The 19394-nt window shown below is 42.2% G+C and overlaps 1 protein-coding gene across 25 annotated transcripts in view; it reads left to right on the top strand.

Moving 5' to 3' along the window:
- The window catches only part of LOC119785202 (receptor-type tyrosine-protein phosphatase F-like), a 271065-nt gene that overhangs the window by 214410 nt on the left and 37261 nt on the right, over positions 1 to 19394 (top strand). For 17 of the 25 annotated variants that reach the window (XM_038287677.1, XM_038287674.1, XM_038287678.1 and 14 more), the window contains 4 exons: positions 333 to 557; positions 12014 to 12168; positions 14654 to 14665; positions 17706 to 17818. In XM_038287677.1, coding sequence (XP_038143605.1) covers positions 333 to 557; positions 12014 to 12168; positions 14654 to 14665; positions 17706 to 17818 — 505 coding nt within the window. The remainder of the gene's footprint in view (positions 1 to 332; positions 558 to 12013; positions 12169 to 14653; positions 14666 to 17705; positions 17819 to 19394) is intronic. The other 8 variants (XM_038287694.1, XM_038287698.1, XM_038287687.1 and 5 more) reach the window with 1 other exon arrangement.

The following is a 19394-nucleotide window of genomic DNA, read 5'->3' as shown; positions in this document are numbered from 1 at the left end:
GATTGTGTGCTCCACCAAGTGCTAATTGCTCACTTCGTAGCTTGGCTGCATTGTTTGCCGTTCTGCCAGCGTGCAAAGGGCATTTTAGCACTGTGAAGTCATTATCGTTTTCTAAGAAGCACAGCCAAACCTGGACATCCACTGTCAATGCAAAGGCTTTGTTGTACTGAGATTAAAGAGTGCAGAAGCTTCAGTTTGGATTATATACACTAATTTATGCCCCAATTTAATTTTTTTTTTTATATATATATTTTGACAGGTTCTTTGCTCTCAGGGGTCACCTTGCCCATCTTTTACTATTTGCAATCCTTTTTATATTGCCTTCTTCCTAGCTGCTCCGGTCCAGAGAAGGTCCTGTCCTGCGACGCAGGCGCCATGTGGACTCCCCCAGGGCATACGTAGCGGCCAAGCTGGCTCACCTGCCAGAAACTTTTACGCTGGGCGATGACAAGGAATACATGGGATTCACAAACAAGCCACTGACTAACCAACAGCAGTACCTCTGCTTTGTTGTGGCGGTTTTACGGAATGAGGGGACGGATGGAGCAGCTAATTATGTAAGTTAATTCAATTTTCTCTACCTGTACCAGGGCAGACGGTTGGTTCTCACATTCAATTCTTCAGGCCAGTGTTTGTAAAAAATCAGACTCTGGAGATTCGGACTGATCTCCATGCCTATTTCAACCAGTCCAGTGCCATAATTTAAGGGACGCCATTATTGTAGCAATGGTTAACATGGTTTTCATTACAGTAACAAAAATAATAATAATTGGGTGTACAACTACACTTCCATACATGCTTTATAATGATAACCGGTAGAGGTTTAAATTATTTATTACCGTATTTTCACGACCATAAGGCGCACCGGACTAAAAGGCGCACTCTCAGTTATGTGTCCCATTTCTGTATTTAACACACACATAAGGCGCACCGGACTATAGGGCTCATTTTTTATATATACAGGTACATGTCCTCTACTACCTTTAAATACCTCTACTGCGTATTTAAAAATACAGCGGGGGCAAAACTGAGTATGACTGTGCTTTATTCATGTATTTATTACAAAGTATTAATCAAACCTGGCAGCTGGCCGTGAGACAGACACATCGCAGATGACACAGCGCTGTGGTCACTCCTAAATTAACTTAAAATCCTGAAACCTGCTGACGGAATATGTTCGCTTTTATTGCCGGTATCCTGGTGCCTGCAGCTAAAATTATTTAGATGAAAAACACCTGCCAGCAGCCGCCGGTGAACCCCAGGCTGCCCAGCCTACAGGCTGCTGATGAAGAGATTTCTGCTGTCAGCGCACCGCTGGTATGTAGGGGTCTGAGCGCCTCCGACAGAAATAGATAATCTGGATGAACTGACTGCAATTATTAAGTTTTCAGGTGGACTTTCTCACTTAAAAACATATTAAAACTACTTTATTCCCACTGATCACAGCAAATATAGCTGCAAGATTTAGATTATTTAGATGAAAAACACCTGCCAGCAGCCGCGGTGAACGAAAGGATTTCTCCTGTCGGCGCACCGCTGGTATGTGGGGGTCTGAGCGCCTCCGACAGAAATAGATAATCTGGATGAACTGACTGCAATTATTAAGTTTTCAGGTGGACTTTCTCACTTAAAAACATATTAAAACTACTTTATTCCCACTGATCACAGCAAATATAGCTGCAAGATTTAGATTATTTAGATGAAAAAACACCTGCCAGCCACCGCGATGAAGAGGAGGAGACGCGCCCAGAGGCTGCTGTTGAATTAAGTTTTCAGGGAGAAAAATACAGCGGGAGCAAAACTGAGTATGATTGTGCTTTATTCATGTATTTATTACAAAGTATTAATCAAACCCATCAAAGTCATCATCCTCTGTCTCTGAATAAAACAGCTGCGCTAAATCAGACATGCCAGTTTCCCCTTCTTCGCTGTCAGTCACTTTCCGTGCAGCGCAGCTCCTCAGAAATAATGCCGGCTTTTGCGAAAGCTTGAACAACAGAGCCAGCAGACACTTTAGTCCAAGCATCTACAATCCATCCGCAAACTGTGGCGTAATCTGCCCGGCGCTGCCTTCTTATCCTGAAACTGTGGTCTCCGTCGGTCATCCATCGCTCCCACGCCGCTCGCAGCCTTACTTCGAACGGCTGCTTCACACCGATGTCGAGCGGTTGAAGCTCCTTTGTCAGACCCCCCGGGATAACGGCGAGCACAGCGTTCATTTGATTCACCTTTTTTTCACATCGGCTGTGAGATGGGCACGCAGCGATGGTGATGCGTGGAAAAAACCACCCAGTCTTCTCACATACACCTGCCTCAGCCACGCATCCATCCAGCCTTTTCCATTTGCGTTAATATCATATGTCATCAGAGCGCTGTGTCTGTCTCGCTGGCAGCTCCCAGATCAGCTTCTCTGATTGGTTGATGCGGCGCGTCCAGCAGCAAAACTTCAATTTTTCCATCTGAGCAGCAGCAGCGCGTTGGCGGCGCTTCAGATGCTTAAACGCTCCCGACGTGCTGCACCAAAACGCGCTGCGGGACCTTTTGCTGCACCTATATGCGCGTCAACCATTGACTTTGCATGTAAACTCGCTGCTCCTGCTGGGTCCGGTTCACACCGATGTCGAGCAGCGTTAATTTGTTTCCCCATGTTTTTCACATCAGCTGTGAGATGGGCACGCATGGAGTTACATATTAACAGCGATGGTGAGGGGTGGAAAAAAAACACCTGGCCTCCTTACATTCAGCCACTCTTTCATCATCTCCTCAATGAGGTGGTCTCAAAAGTCGCAGTTACAACACACATAAGGCGCACCGCACCATAGGGCGCACCGCACATTTTGAGGAAAAAAAAAGACGTTTAAGTGCGCCTTATAGTCGTGAAAATACGGTATTCTAAAGTTGACTGATCTTATCAATTGACTGATGATTATTGATAAGCTATATTAACCTCTTAAAACCCACCGGGTCGCTAGTGACCCAGTGGACCTTAAGTGGGGGTAATAATTCAGAATTAATAAAATTCTACCGGTAAAAGTTTGACCAGCACGTGGCGCCATTGTGCGCAGCTCCAACCTGCTACCAAAAGTTCCAATCCCCACAGCTCTGGAACTGTTATAGCTAGAGGTCTGAAATTTTCTGCATTTGTGGTTGACATGATGTAGAACAAATATAATATACTGAAACCTGCTTTTTCACAAGAATGTATTTATTAACTGCTGTTCAAAAAGACCTACAACAACAACTTTGAGTCATGTTTGAACTGATGCAGGTTGTTCTGTGTTCTACTCACCCAATTTTAATTTTAATATATTTATATATTAGGAAACTAGAGGGTATTAGCTTTCAAATAATGTATTACACATGTAATTTGGGCTTACAGTTCCTAAGTTATTTGCTTCTTTATTTGGGCATGCAAAATGACGTGGATGTTTAGAGGTCAAAACTAACTAAATTAACAATAATGTTTTCTTACACGTTATTAAACAAGATATATGTTTATGATAAAAACACTTTGAAACACAAAAGCCCTTCTCGTTTACTATGCCTATTGCTAAATGTCTTTTACTGTCATGTTAAAAAAGTAAAGCTTTTTATGACTTCCTCGCCTTCCAAGCACAGTAGAGAAGTTGATGCTGCTCCGCCATGCAGCAAAGCTAAATGGGCGCTATTTAGGGGATAACCAAAGAAGTTTATTGGGCGTTTATATTTACAAACAGACATACAAACTGCATAAAGTTCATTCTGAATCCTTATCGCCATCAAATAATGTGAAGAATGCCATCCCAAACTCTGGATCAGTTCTTGCCTCTGCTCTGGCATTACTTCTATTGCAAATACCAATGAGTCTGTGCTTAATAATGAATGACAGCACCCTCTAGTGGACATTATTAACACTGTTACCCTGAAAGAAATTCCTTTTAGTCATATTTTATCAATTAGTCGGATGGAGCAAATTTTAATCTAATGAACCAATAATGGAGAATTACTTATAAGTTGATATTTTACATTCTAATTAATGTGTTATTAATGGGTCTTTGGGCTATATCTTTGTGTTTTTACCAGTGCCTTGATGCCCTTCAAAGGAAAGTCTATTCTTTTAATATTTTTTCTTATCCTTGCTAAAAGGATGGATTTGCCTGTTGGGACATTTCTGGAGATTTTAACTTATTTTAAAAAAAACTTATTTGGACCTTTTATGATGAATTTGGAGTATCCCTCTGGGAAACTTTACACTTAAACAAGAGGTCATTTTCCCCAAACAGAAAACCCCCACATCAATTTAGTCTTTATTTTAGCAGGCTTTAAAGGCATTGCTGCTGGTCCTGATAACTCCCTTATCAGCTGACAGTGACATCACAGATCCAGCTCCTGCTTCCCTGCAGCCAGCAGGGGTCCCATACAGATGTCTTAACAATGCTAATACAGGCCTCTTGGCTTTCTAAGTGGAAGCACTGTGCACTTGTCGAGCAGCACTAACACGGAGGCCCATGTCTCTGTGGGATGGTCTGGGCTAAACTTCACTGCAGGAGGAATGAGAGTCTGCGATTGCTCTGGGCTCCTCTGATACCCCAAACATGCATATTCAGTAGCTGGGCCCTCGGCGACCACAGAGAGGGAGAGTGCTTCATGTCTTGAACTGAATCTCACAGTTTTTACCTTTTTATTTCCTTCCACTTTCTCCTTTGAGCCCTTTTTCTCTCATGCTCTCCGCATCTTTCTCCACTGTGAAGACGAGAGAGGAGATTGATTAGTGCGGCTGGAGTTAAGAGGGAGACGAGGACCTGGTCACAGGGCCAAGAGAGTCCGTAAGGCAGGCCTGATTCCCTTGAAGCGCTACTTTACATGTCCCTAAAGCCCCCCACATCCCTCCAAGTAATCCCTCCACTCTTAGAAGGCCACGGACGTGCAAGGAGCCAGTCCTGGACTGCTATGATATATTTGACTTCAAAGCAGCTCCTCAAATCCAATGGTTGCACAAGACTCTCACCGCACCTGCAAGACACGGTACATTGGATCAGCAGGGCTCTCTTTCCTTAAGCCAAATAGCAGTTGCTCACCTTTTAAACCAGATCACTTATACTCATTGAACCCCACTGGTGAGGTGTGTCTTTTTGTAAGCATACCCCTTTGTTGCTTATTTTTTGCAATAAACTTCATGAAAATTACATTCGGAAGCCCCTAAATTATACATATATACCCTTTATTTTGGTTTAAAAAGAAAGATGGATGCAAAACTTGCAGAAAAGCACATGTTCTTCTAAATTAGTTCCTTTTGGACTTGATACTTTTTAAACAAATGAACGTATTAGCAGGCTGATAGAGTATTAAGCTGTAGCAGATTCTATCACAAAGTGAAGTAAATCCTGTAAGTTTTCTAAATCAGCCAAATGGAGTGGCTATAAAACTGCTAAAGAAAGTCAAGTCTAAATATCCAGTGTGCCAACACTAATTTAAAATATGTCGTCCTGAAAAATGACTTATTATCATCCAATAACCAGAGATATAAGTATCTTTTTCACATACGGCCACAGACTGCAAAGTATTATATGGGGACTTTAATCACATTCAAAATCACCCGAATGTAGCATTCCATCTATGGCACATGGTGGTGACAGTGTCATGCTTTGGGGATGCTTCTCTTCAATAGGGATAATAATATTGATGTCTGCTGACATCCTCCATCCATTCCAAGTCTACTGTATTTTACAAAAAGAATGGACCAAAAAAATTCAACCTTCATATTTTAAAAGAAGTGCAGATCTACCCACACTGGATAGTTTTGTGATGACAAACTCCCCCCAGAGTAACCTTTATTCTATCACTTCCCCCTGTTATTGTTTCTTGTGTGCAAACAGTTAGGTGGCCTCTAGTATCCTGTCATTGTTTGCAGCAATACTCCTTTCAGTGCAAGTGAGCTGCCACAGCCATGTTTGTTTTCATCAGTCCCTGGCACCCCCCACCCCACGTGCCACTTGCTGAAGTTTTATTACCAAAGGCGCTGGTAGAAGAGGAAGGTGACGCGTGCAGAGGGATCTAGCGGTAAGCTGGAGGTGCCTTGAGCGGGATCTTCACCAGACTCTGGAGAATAAAACAACAAGTAGAGGAATAAATGACTTGTGTCTTTACTAGGCTTCCTTACCGCCACCCCAAACTCCCCTAGTGTAGATCAAACAAGACCGCCAGGGTTTAATAAGCCCTCATATATCAATGGCCACAAGCAGCCGCCAGTGGTTGAAGAGAATCCGAGAAAGAAGGGAGAACAAGTGAAAGGAAGGAAAGGAGAATGCGCCTTCATGTCTCCCCAGCACCAAAGGCAGATAAACAAGCCGGGGGAAGTGTGAAATGAGATGATAGATGCTGGGTGTGTATAAACAGTATCATTTAATGCGAAAAGAGACTAAGAGAGGACGTAGAATAAAATACCGAGCGATCTGAGGCTGCGAGGAGGGGTGATGCTGGAGAGCAAGAAAGAGAATTAGATTTTTTTTGTTTGTTTTTTTTTATTTATGCCTTGTGTCCAGTCCAGCGTGTGAAGCTCTGATGAGACAAAGCGAACCAACAGCAGAGAAGGGGATTGTTCTACAATGTGCTGTCCTCATGATAAGAGCAACGTGAGGTTTTGGCATGGAGAGGAACCAAAACACAGACAATCAGATTTCTTTGCCTCATTTTGCTCTTTTGAGTTTTATCAAAGCATTTGTATTCTTACTCTCACAGAAAATTTTCTTTGTAGCACCAGTTCTAGTGTTTTAAGCCCCCAAACACCTCTAACATTGAAGATTTGCTTCTCTTAAAATAAAAATGCTCCTACAAACGGTATCAAGAGGGAATTATGAAATAAACAGGGTGTTTTATTTGGAAACATGAATGTATTCAGTCCAGCTTTTCAAGGGTGGCAGCAGTTGGTGCTCAGCTGTGCTCTGTCGCATCTCCTCCCAGAGGTGCCTCCCTATGGCAGCGCCTCCAGTTATCTGGATGCTTCTGACTTATTTATACTCTAAGTTATTTATAAGAGACAACCTAAAAAAAAAGACCTAGTGAGAATTACCAAAGCAGTGTCCAATGCATATTACATGTGTGTACACCAATCAGGGGTGAAATCAAAGCCCCTGATAGCTCAAGTGGAGAACACTGATATTCTTGTTATGAGGCTTTGCAGAAACTTAACAAAAACTGGATAAAAAAAAAGTTTTGTCAGATTCCTTCCTTCCTTCCTTCCTTCCTTCCTTCCTTCCTTCCTTCCTTCCTTCCTTCCTTCCTTCTTTTTGCCTGCCTCCCATCCTGCTGTCTTTTCATCCAGTTTCCCATACTTTCAGTTTCCATTTTTAAAATCTGTGCTCAGCCAAAATAGCTGCCCTAAATTCTTAATGATTTAAAGTATGTTCTTTTAGAAATTAGATTAAAAAACTGAAAGCTCATGCCAATTATGTAAGAAGCCCCGTCTTCCTGAGATGAATTTGCACTGCAGTCCTCGAGTTTTTGTTTTGGATTTTCTTCAGATGTGATTCTACATTGATCTTCCTATACTTTGGGGGATTTCAGTATCTTTAAGGGAAACTCTGGTTTTAATTGTGTCTGAAATGGCATTGGCATTGAGACAGACGAAGAAAGAGAAGTGAGTGTCCTTACTGCTGGTGACTGACTGAGGGGACATGCAAGGAGTGAACAAAATGAAGAATAAAAGCATAAGTGAGGAACTGCAGGACAAGAAAGGGTAGCCGGTACCCTGTAGCCACATTTCTGTTCCACATAGATAAAGACATACATCTTCTATTTCTCCTACTTTGTCACTAAAATCATTGCCGCCCGCCCCCTCCCCTTGTCTTTCACTTTGTCATGTGGTAGGGACTGTGTGGGCTCCTCAGCCTCCCTGGGGTGGTGGCGGGAGCTGTGGATACATAACAGGCGTCTCTGCATGTTTGTTTGTTTGTCTAATGCAAACCCTGCGGCTTATTTAAGCCACTTTTTGGGAGGCGGGGGAGCTAGTGGGTTTAGGGACGTGTCGTAGCAAATGCTCCCATGCTGCATGTGGTGGACCTCTCGCTCTAAGGGCAGGAATGGCGGAGGAGGATGCTCTGTAGCCCATGGGCCAAGATAGCACGCTGAATGTAGCGCTGCTACCATGACACCTCTGTCTCAGTCTCTCCCTGTCTGTATCCTCTTTCTGTGCCATCTCTCATCACCCACTCCCTCTCTCCTGTTCACTAACTGTGCCTCAGACAAACACTTGGAAATCACACAATCGCTCTCTCTCGCTCGCTCTCTCTGCGGCTGCGACCTAGACAAACATGTTCGCTTGTAGAGGCTCAAAGGAGTTTGACAAAAGGCTTTGAAAAACTGCCGTTACACATACCCTCTCCCTAACAGATACACACATATAACCAAATACTCCTTCTAGATACCTACTCCAAGCCATGCTGTACACTTTCTCTTCTCTCTGATGTCTCTCCTTACCAGGATTTATCAGAAACTTATTAAATCTGTATCCAAGATCTTACTTACTTTCTCAGTTTTGTCTCAAAAAATCAGTTTAGTTGCAGCTCTTATAATTGTTGAGCAACTATAATCACTTATAGTCTTATGCAGTAAGCACTTCAGTGAAATTAGCTGAGAATGAGTTGTGAGAAGCTTTTAATGTGAAAAGGGGATTAAATGTGACTAACAAAGTGAAATAAATTACTCCTGCTTCTTTTGCAGTCAAGCTTGTGAACATTCAGACAAAGCTTATTGACACACAGAGACTCCAGATCACCAGAAGGGGTTTTATTAATGCTGCAATATGTGACAAATCCCTGTTCAAGATATCTCTGTCCATCAGTTTTACCATTGATTAGGCATGAAAAGGTTCTATTTAGATGCATGTATTAATGTAATTTTCATGATGTCCTTTTATGTGCCTGGAAAAAGCTCATTTGGTGGAGAGAGATCGAACAAAAAGGATTCAGAAAGTCACATCTAATCAATCTGACCATCTCTTAACATCTACCTGAAAAATCTGTCTCTGAAGCTACTGTTTGCATTGTGTAGCATGGTGATGGCAGCAACATGCTGTGGAGATGCTTTTTTAAAAATAGAGACAGAGAGGCTTTTCAGAGTTTATGCGGAGGTGGATAGGGCTAAACTGAGTGGTTCCAGTTGTCCAAAGGTTTAAGAATGGCCTAGTCAAAGTCCAAGTGTGAATCCAGAAGCCGCCTAACTGTAACTTTTAATCTAAGAATGCAAGTTGTTGCACTGGAATATATTATGTAACAGTAACTGAATAGAAATGCACACATTGAAGCTTGAAGTTATGTCAAATGTGGAGAAGTTTAAAATAGTTGGAGTACTTTTGAACGGCACTTTATACACAATGAATGGCTTAAAGCTATAGTGGTGTTTTCAGATAACTGATGTAGAACAGAGGTCAAAAGGACAGAGCCAACAACCTGTACAGTATTTACATTAGTCATCATTACTGCGTGAGAAGTAATAGCGAGTGAAGGAGTTGAACCCTTCAAACCCCCGTGTCCTCAGTATACACAGTGAATTACAGTTGTTCAGCACTTCGAGAGCTAACCTGATGTCTCTCCCTGTCTCTGACTCACTGTCAGCCTCATACATTCCCTCACAGCCTCGTCCCCTCTTTCTGATGCTGCTCTGTGAGGCCAGGAGCATTATTAGCTGCGTGACTGAGCTTTTATCAGATATTAGGGCTGTTCAAATGGATGATCCCACTACACCGCCGTGACCAACAGACAAAAAGCCCTCTCTCTTTTGTTCTGTTCTCTCGCTTCTCGTCCTCTCTGAAGGCACAGCTGCAGTTATTTGTTACCGCAGCAAAAAATGGGACATTTTCCCAGGATTCCCTGCAGGGCTGTGTCCCTAAGCCTCTTTCTGGGCTCTCCCAAAAGAACAGGAAGCCTGGAGGTGCTGTCCCATAGCGGCTCCCTTTTCCCTTTGCTCTTAGATAATAGGTTCCTCCCACAGGCGCTTGGAGCAGGAGTGAACTCGCCTCACCATGTGTGTGCTTGTGTGTGTATTTGCATGTGAGCGAGGCAAAGATATATGAAAAAACGCCGCTGCAATCTACAGCTGTTATATGAAAATGTGAATCTTTTCACTTTCCTGGTTGAGCTATCTCGCGTCTGTGCCTAAAATCAGCGTACGGCAGTTTGCACATACACGATTGAGACATGCTGCAACGCACGCACACCCATAATGTGAAATTTTTCCGGCAGTTGCCCAAGAGTAAGAGAGATAACAGAACTATATGACAGAGCACAGGACTCTTTGAGCTCATCTCAGCTTATCTTTCCAATTAATATCTGCCTGTGTGCCAAAGAGCGGGCTGCTGCGCGGCTAATGATGCGGATTACTGTTGCCTGCTGCCCTGCCTCTCCCGCCGCACCCTGGGAGCCCAATTCCCTCTGAGGTGTGTGATCTGTCACCCATTCCCCTCTCGACACCCCAACCGCTTTCCCTCTACCTGCACATCCATGAACATTCAATAGGTGGCATGCTGAGCTCTAATGACGGATACGGCACACACCTCCCTCTTTCTGGTCTGTCAGCTTGTTCTCCCTAGTTATTCTCGCGCTTTGTCACTTTTTTTTTTCTTTTCCAACACCATGATGCTTCGCTTTGTCTATTCGCTCCTCAGAAACATTCTCACACACACCTACGTGCCTCGCTGCCAGCCCTCCCCAACACTGTAATTTGGAAACGTTAAGTGGAAAGATGTCTCATTTACAACCAAGGTGGAAGCGCACCTCCAGCGTCACCTCTCTCTTCCTCTGCTCCCTCCCTCCCTTCCTCCTTCTCCTCCTCTTCCGTCACGGTGTGACCACTAATGAAGAAGAGATGAGTCCTCAACTGTGCCCCCATTTATCTCAGGGAACCAGGGGAGGCACACACTCATCCCTACCTCTCTTTCTCTACCCCTCATACCTTCTTTTCTCACATCTGCTGTCATCAAGCATCTCAGTTTATTCAAACGGAAATGATTTTATACAAAGGAATTCAATTAGTCTAGTTGGTGTGCTCACAGGAAAAAGTATTATTTGGGTTTTATAAATATGTTAACTTGTCTTGCATTAACCATTACTGTAGCTGTGATAAAAGACAGGTTGTAAAAAGCAGCTGCATGTCAGGTAATTATAAAATCACCAAACTGTTATTGTATTTCTGTAACCCAGGTTAAAATGTGCAACTATATTTATCACATCATATATTTATTTCACACAAAATTACATATTACCAACTGCAATATCCATAAATGTTGATGATAATGGATAAAGCTATTTAATACAACACCTTATGTTTGTTAAACATTATGGAAGACCAATAGAAAATAATAAATCTGTATCCTGGACACTCGTCCGGCTGCAATCCTGAATAAGTTAGTTTGGTAAAAATTGCTACTTCCAATAATTTTATATTTTAGTGAAATAAGACATGCAAAAAGTTCACTTTCTCAGATAATCTGAATGTTTCAAAAGATTACGTCTACACTAAAAAAAAAATCTATTCAATTTTTAATCGCTAAATATTAAATTTTATTTCCCAGCTTAGTGATGTTCCCAAACTCTCTTCATGAGCTCCAGCATCTTGATCACACAGTGTAGATAAGATTTAGGATCCCAGCATTGAGTTTGATTCCCCAAAATCCAGCATAAGAATTCTGACTGCGGGCAGTGAACTTCAAATACAACATCCAAGCAATCTCTTCAACGGAAAGTTAGATGGCAGGAAAAACTGTGGTAGAAAAAGATTCACAAGCAGCACTAATCACTGCAGCCTTTGGAGAGCTTTAAAGTGAAGCCATGAAAGACCTTGGAGGGAATTGTCTAATAATTGTCTTTGGTCTCATTAGCTCTAAAACATAATAATCAAACTCAACAGAAATGAACACTTGAAATACTTAACTAATATATCCATGTGTTGGATTTTCACTGGCATAACTTAATAATATAACACATTTAACTCTTATATCTGTAACATTATTGATGTGAGCACTGTTTATTTTTCCTTACAGATGACCTTCTCTGCCAGTCCCTACTCTGACCCAATCCATATCGAAGAAAACAAGGCCCCATTGATGGATCCACCTGAAATGCTGTGGGTCATGGGCCCTGTGCTGGCAGTAGTCGTGATCATCATCATCGTCATCGCCATCCTCCTCTTTAAAAAGTAAGTCACGTTTTGCTCTCCTGTTTCCTTTAGGTGAAGCTGCAGCAGCATCTGCGATGTCAGATTTCCTTCGGGTGTGTCAGTAGTGGTCATAATAAAATGCATGAAGCGGAGGCTGCGCAAAAAAACAGCCCGTAACATCCAATTTCTCGTTCTCTAGCATTCAACAGAGACAGAGGGGAACCAGAAAAGGATTGATTTGTGTCTCAGACAAAGAGATTTTTTGCCCACTTGGCTGTTGTCAACAACGCTGTGTTAAATGTCAGATGAATTGGCAGCTGACATACCTGCTTTAATAAAATCACAGCCTAGCTGTCAAATGCTCTTAGGTTAGGAGTGAAAAATGTGTTTTGGCAACACCATTGGTCATTTCAGAAAAAGAAACAGAAGGCAGCAGCAGAGGGCTTAGCTAAAAGCTCAGTCAATATCTCTTTAAAGCACTTGAGCTGCCCCTGTGCAGTACAACATGATAATAAACAGGCCAGCAAGGTGCTTTGGAGAGTCGGATACAAAGAGACTCAGTCTCACTATCTGTTTTTCTAATTACAACTTTTTGAAAATTAATATATATTTAGATTTGGTTACTTGGGGAATCTATCAGCTTGGAGTTTTAGGAAGATTAGTTGTTTGTTTTGATCTGGTGTCTTGCAGAAGTGCTTGTGCAACTTGAAAGGTTTCACACAAAGTGGAACACTATAATGAAGTGCATGATTTGGATTTTTTTTTTAATAAAAATCTAAATATTTTGATGTTCATTTTTATTCAACTTAATCAGAACAGTCAGTCAGCTTCTGGGGTTAAGGTCAAATAAGTTTAGTATATAGGGTCCATCTTTTTTTAAGAATGAAGGAATTCACAAAGGACAGGGAAGGATTCCAGAGTTGATCTGAGGATGGATGGAGCTTATTTTAAGGCAATACTTAGAGGAAACCTGTTGGAATGTGCAGAAGATGTGAGGTTAGCGCTTCACCTTCCGGTGTAGGTACCAGATCTGCTGGAGTGGTCGGATCTGCACAGGCCCCAGGCCATGCTATTGACATTGCACTATATGATTGGCTGAATGTTGCCAAATGAGTGCCGAGTTTGGAGCATGTGTAATGTTAGCGTGTCTAATGACTGATAAAGTTTTACCTGATGGATAGCAAAGCTAAAAAAATATGTTTATGTTTTGTCAGTTAGCCATATTAAGCTACACTGCTTTTAACTTTGAGTCAACATCAGTTCCTTTCCTACAAGTAGACTGTGTTCTAATTTAAATTCTCTATTAAAGTCATTATTTAAGATGCTCCATTGTCCTTCCCTGCCCTCAGATCTTAATAAAAAAAATAAAAAAATAAGCTGAGACTTTTTTTGTCACCTTGTTAAATGGCAGAGCTCAGTCTGTTTTAGAAGGCAGTGCTTTCCTTCAAGACTGAGAATGATTGTTTTCTACTTTCCTCTACTTTAGATCGCCAATGAAATTTAAAATAATAGCAAATATGGGTGATAATATGTTGAGACTCCAGAAGAGATTTGGTTCTTAAGAAGCAGTTGCAATACAGTTTGTCCGAGTGGAATTGCCGTATGATGACGTCATAAGAAAGGGCAGGGCCCCGAGCAGATCTGGGACCTACACCAGCAGGAGAAGGATCCTAAAAAAACAGCCAGAGCTGGAATTATGTGTCAAAGATAAATATATAAATACTAAATTTTTAAAGTGGTCCTGGTAAAATTCAGACTTAAATCTAATTAAAAATGTCAAAGTGAATATACACATATGTTCCTCATAATATCAGAAGAAATCTCACTCTGTAGATGAGCAATCCTGGAGATCTTTATAGTCTAAATAACTATCCTTATTGACATCAGTGGTCTTTTAGTGCACAGCTACTCTTTATATGCAGCAGAATTGAATTCATATAAGTAAATGGTGGATATTTATAAAGATACCTTTTGAGTGGGAATGTATCTCTCGCAGTACCTGACTCAACTCACTTCCTTTCCTGCTGATTAAGTCCCTCGTTCTACCTTGTCCTGGCAGCTCCATTACAGATTCTGCGTTTCACATCATACCTGCTTCTCCGAGCTGCCATCGGCAGCCTGTGCAGCAGCTGTCTCCGGCAGACTTAAAAAGCAGCTGGTTTATAATAGGCCTTGAGACAGCTCAGTGCTGAGTTGCACATCCTCTTGTGTGGAAGTCCCTTTCTCCGTGTGGATGCTGATTGACAGGAGGGACTGTGGGCAGGTGGCTGTGTGGCCTTTTCACTGTGGACTGGTGATAAATGTGGATAGGAATAATCACACTGTGGCTCCGGTTGTTATTGCTACCTGCAGAGCCACAGAGACCAGCAGAGAACAGTGATGAGCTTTTTTATATAAAGTACACTGCAACTGCTAGGCTATTATTTTTTCTCTTTGTGTTTTCAAGTTGTTGATATTTTTAGTTCTTGAGAATACTCATTAACTCCTCCCCCTCTATCTTTTGTTTTTACCCCTGTGAATGCAGCAAACAGGAAAGGTGGGTACTCTCAGCATTCCATCATCACTCCATGCACCACTCCTCAGGTTGTTGTCGTACCTTCCAGAGGGATGCAGAGTTAGCTGCTTTAACACAAAAAAAGACCTTTAAACAGGATTAAAGAGAAACCGAGCTGTTATCTTGTCCAATTTGGTTAGCTCTACAGGATAGGAGGCAGCCGACTCTGCACCCCCTGACATCAGAGGTTGAGGGAACCCCTGGGTCATGTCCGTGTACCAGTGCATGTTCCACATGTAGTGCCAGTGTTCCTCCTCAAATTGTCGTGTCTGCCATGGTTTGTCTCCATGCTGTGTTTCATTATCCAGCAAGTGACAGTATGCCCCTCCAAGATTGGCCCCATCTTAATATGCCAAGGCATCACCTGCTGCTGAATGGGCCATTGTGAAGTAAATGCCAGACATGGTGGGGGGGGATAGACGACTCCAAAAGACACGTCCCCATTTTTTAGGCTGACATTTTCCACTGAGACTCTTTTCTCCTCTTTTACTCTTTTTTTGCCTCTCTCTCTGCATCCTGGTGGCAGGAGTCTCAACAAAGGGCCATGTTCTACCCACATTAAGACTCCCCAGTAGCTCACACTCTGCATGTGTGTACCTGCTTTTTCACAGATCTTCACCCTCATTTTGAGCCAGAGATGAATAACCCCACATGGTTTTTCTGACATGTTTACCTTAGAGGAGCGCCAAGGTGTCATGCAGACTGGTGTCTGATTGGGTCAGAGGCTGCAGAGCATTGCAAAAATATTCATACCCCTTGAACCTTTCCACATTATGTCAGGTGATAAGCTAAGCCTCAAGGTAATAATAATGCAGACTTATATAGATAGAGGATAAAAAACTAGCTTTAAGATTGCTTGTATATGTATCTTGCAAAATCTTCTGAAATGTCACTATAGAACAAATTATGATCAAAGAATGTGTTTTTTAAATTTTTATGATTTGGCTTTTGAGTGTCTGCTTTATTATAGTATATAGTCAAATTGAATGTTATATTCAATTAGACTATAAAAAAAACAGATTTTATATAATTGGTAAACATCCAATGGCTGACTAAGGGTGTTTGGATGAACATGGAGAAATTCAGATCAGTAAGAGCAGGGCAGAGCGCTTTGATAGACGAGCACTAAGTAGAGCGTGATTGTGAAGTGGAAACAAAATGAGGCAGGATCTTCAGTAATGTTTGGATGTCTTCACTCTGATTCTACTAGATAAAATGCAGTTGAAAAGCGCAAGTAGAAGAGAATTATTGTAAACAGATATTATAAAACAATCTGTTGAGCAATCTTTTTAGTCATATATATATATATATATATATATATATATATATATATATATATATATACTCCACAATGAGGTCTTTGTTGAAAAAAACAGCAGTTGAGGTCCTGTTTACCATAATCCATGCAGCAACACAGTGAAATGTGGACATATATCCAGATCAGACCCAAATGTAATGTTTTGGCCTACAAACAAAACACTGTTTATTAAAAAAAAACTAACAGTATACATCACCTTAAACACCACTTTCCCCTGTGAAGTACAGTGGTGGCAGCATTGTGCTGTGGGGGAGGCTTTTCATCAGCAGGGATCGGGAGGTTTGATCAGAGTTGATTAGAGGCTTGAAAGAGAACTGCTAGAAGGTTACACTTTTTACACTTTTATCTGCAAATTGTTTATTAGAAGCAATATATAATCTATTTAATCATATTGTCCATTGTGTGTAGGCCTATTACACAAAACCTCCAAAATAATAAATCAAGTCTGTAGCTGCAAACTGACAAAATGTGGAAAAAATGTCAACCCCCCACTCTCACCACCCACCCCTGCTTTCTCGGCCCCAGCCAGCCCCATCAGCAATCTCTGGGAAAACTGGACACGGTCTGGCTCAGCTCTCGGCTGGAAAGGAAGAGATGCTTGTCAGAGATTAGCTGTCATGCCTCCAGCATTAGCTTAAGCCCCTGCAGCAAGAGATAACAGGTGGCGATGAAGCCCAAACCTAGGGAGCTGAGGGGGAAACCAGGTTAAGGCTCGGTGTGCGCCACCGACTTTGTGCATTCTCGCCACGACGTGCCTCGACAGAAGGCCCCAGCTCCTTCTTAAAACCATTCTCGCCACTTGCAAATGGAGTGCAATGAGATGTGAAATTTCCACGGGGCGCCCTGATGCTACTTTCTGCCCATTTCCATTTTCTGTCAGGAGGTTTGTGAGTCTGCAGCTGTACATGTGTGAGTTAGCGCGTTTGTGCGTGCATCTGTTTGAGTGTTTGAGCGCGAGTGTTTCAACAGATGCTGGCCGTCCGAATACAGGCAGGCTGCGTTTGCTGTTGCTTTTCCCTGCCTGATGGACAGACCTACGGTCGACTGAGCTAAGCCAGTCCAACCGGCGCTGCTGTATTCTGTGGCAGCCTGGATGCAGTGAAGCTGGGCCTGGTAGCACAGGTGCTGCAGAACTGGTCTAATTATCCAGTGTTGTGCCACCCAGCTGATGAGCTAATTACAGCAGCCGCCTGTTTTTCTCTCAATCTGGGAAGCCAGTAAACACAATGTGTTGTTCGCACACATGCACACACACAAGCAGCAGCAGCACACATTTAAATCTCTGCAAACACACACTCATCTGCACGTTTCCCACACAGCAGCTGTCACCGATCCAGCAACAAACGCAACCTAGCCCACTTCAGCAAAATGATGGCGCTTCTTCAAACAAATTAAATTCAAGTTTCCTTTCCAACTAATGGGAATAAGGCCCTTGGCCCCCACTGTCTCTAGAGTTTTCTGTCCTTAGAAGTAGCTTCAAGAGCCATTAAATGCACCATTAACCTCATCAAGTGTGCATGAGTCAAAGTGTGTTCATATAGTAATTATTCATGTAATTTTAAATCATCCTGTCATTTCTGCTTTGAAATTTTCAAAACTGATGACTAAATTACATCTTTTTTTATGTATTTCTTTATTCATTCCAGACTAGGCTATATGAGATGTGTGTATTCATCACCTCATTGCCTTCTTTTGCTTCTCCAGAAAGCGGGCGTCACCCTTACCGAAAGATGAGCACTCAGGCGGCGTGAAGGACTCACTTTTAGCTAACTCATCCGACCCCGTAGAGATGAGGAGACTCAACTACCAGACACCAGGTAATAACTGACACAACCAAATATACCATGCTTCTCTGTGAGGTTCAGCTTGCACAGTAAAAATGGGATAATTCCAACTCAAATATATTTTATCCAATCAAAAGAACCCCTATCTCTTTTTGTCATGTTTTAGCTACAAACTTCAATGCTTTTTAAAGGGATTTATCAAAGAACAGTGCTTGAAAATCAGTAACTGGATGTAACTGAATAGGTGCATGGTTTTCCAGAATTCTAAATGAAAATCATAATAGTCAAGCTGTTTATAAAAAAAAAAGTCATGAGAAGCTTTGATGGTACATTGTTTGGATCAAATCATGAAACAGGGTGGTGGTAGCATCATGCTGCGGGGATACAAACTGGAAAACTGTCAGTACTGAAGGATAGCCATTGGAAGCTGCAAAAGGACTGTAAACATTCAGCTATTGCTCCAGTAGAATAGTTTGGATCAGAGATGTTTGATGTGACTACTTGCCTAGTCAAAGTAAAGACATAATGTGAGAATATTTAGCAAAAAATGTACATTTTCTCTCTCTCATCCAGCTTGAGGTATTTAGCACAAAATGGCAACACATCTAGTCTAATTACAACATAAAACCTACACGACATTCCTTGATGTTATTCTCCTTTTCTTCAACCTTTTTTTTTTTTTTTTTACTATTATTTAACTATATATATTTCTTACTGATCTGTTGGTTATTTTGCAGTTGTTATTAGAACTTGACATGTCCTACTTATTTTATTGGCTTATCTCTTGGCTGTTAAATATACAAATCTTGGTGAGAGGAAGGAGGTCACTGCTTTAGCCAGCTGAGAGTTGCAGTGGAATCAGGCTGAGGAGTTTCAGATTCTGTCCACACACATAGCAGTGAAGTGGGTGGATATGAGGTGGAAGGTGGGGTGACTTCTATCAGGAAGGCAGCCTCAGCATCAGCCTTCCTCCTATTTCCTCCTGATCTTCTTCCTCCTCCCCTGGTCCTCAGTTGTCCTCCCTCCATGAGCTCCTTTCATTCCCCCCAGCTGGTAATGAGTCCTGCTGCCTCTGATGTCAAGGTGAGCCGGGCCGAGGGAACAATGGAGCTGAGAGAAAATGTCAGCCCTGGTGCACGCGTCTGTGCGTCCTTTGCTGTGTGTTTTCCCTGTCTTTGTGTGCGTAGCCCCTTCTCACGGGTTATTAAAGATCCCATTTGCCGTACACACACACACACAGCCCTTTGAACCCCTGCAGTGGAATTAAGCAGTGCTGCTGCTTTGAAAGAGCCCTGTTCTGCCATCCTCCCACTCCACCTCTCTCAGCTTTTGTCTTCCATTTCCCCCTGTAGGGTAATCTCTTTTCTTTTCCTCTCATTCTCTCCCCTCTTTCTCCCTCTGTACGTCAACACTTATTTCCTTCTGTTCCTACCTCACCGCCTCTCTGTATTGCTTCAAGTGTGGTGATTATCGAAAAGCACAGAGGCTACGTATAGATGGTGAAATGTAGGAGACTCTGAGCATGAGCCGGGTGAATATTGAACAGCCGCATCTTTTATCCTCCTGCACTTTCTCTCTTTAATTCGTCCCCAGCAGGTGAACATTTCTG

Source organism: Cyprinodon tularosa, unplaced genomic scaffold (genome assembly GCF_016077235.1).
Source record: "Cyprinodon tularosa strain WSP-4 unplaced genomic scaffold, ASM1607723v1 ctg243, whole genome shotgun sequence".
Classification (NCBI taxonomy): Eukaryota; Metazoa; Chordata; class Actinopteri; order Cyprinodontiformes; family Cyprinodontidae; genus Cyprinodon; species Cyprinodon tularosa.
Note: the sequence above shows the minus strand (reverse complement) of the source record. Positions and strands in the feature narration are given on the sequence as shown.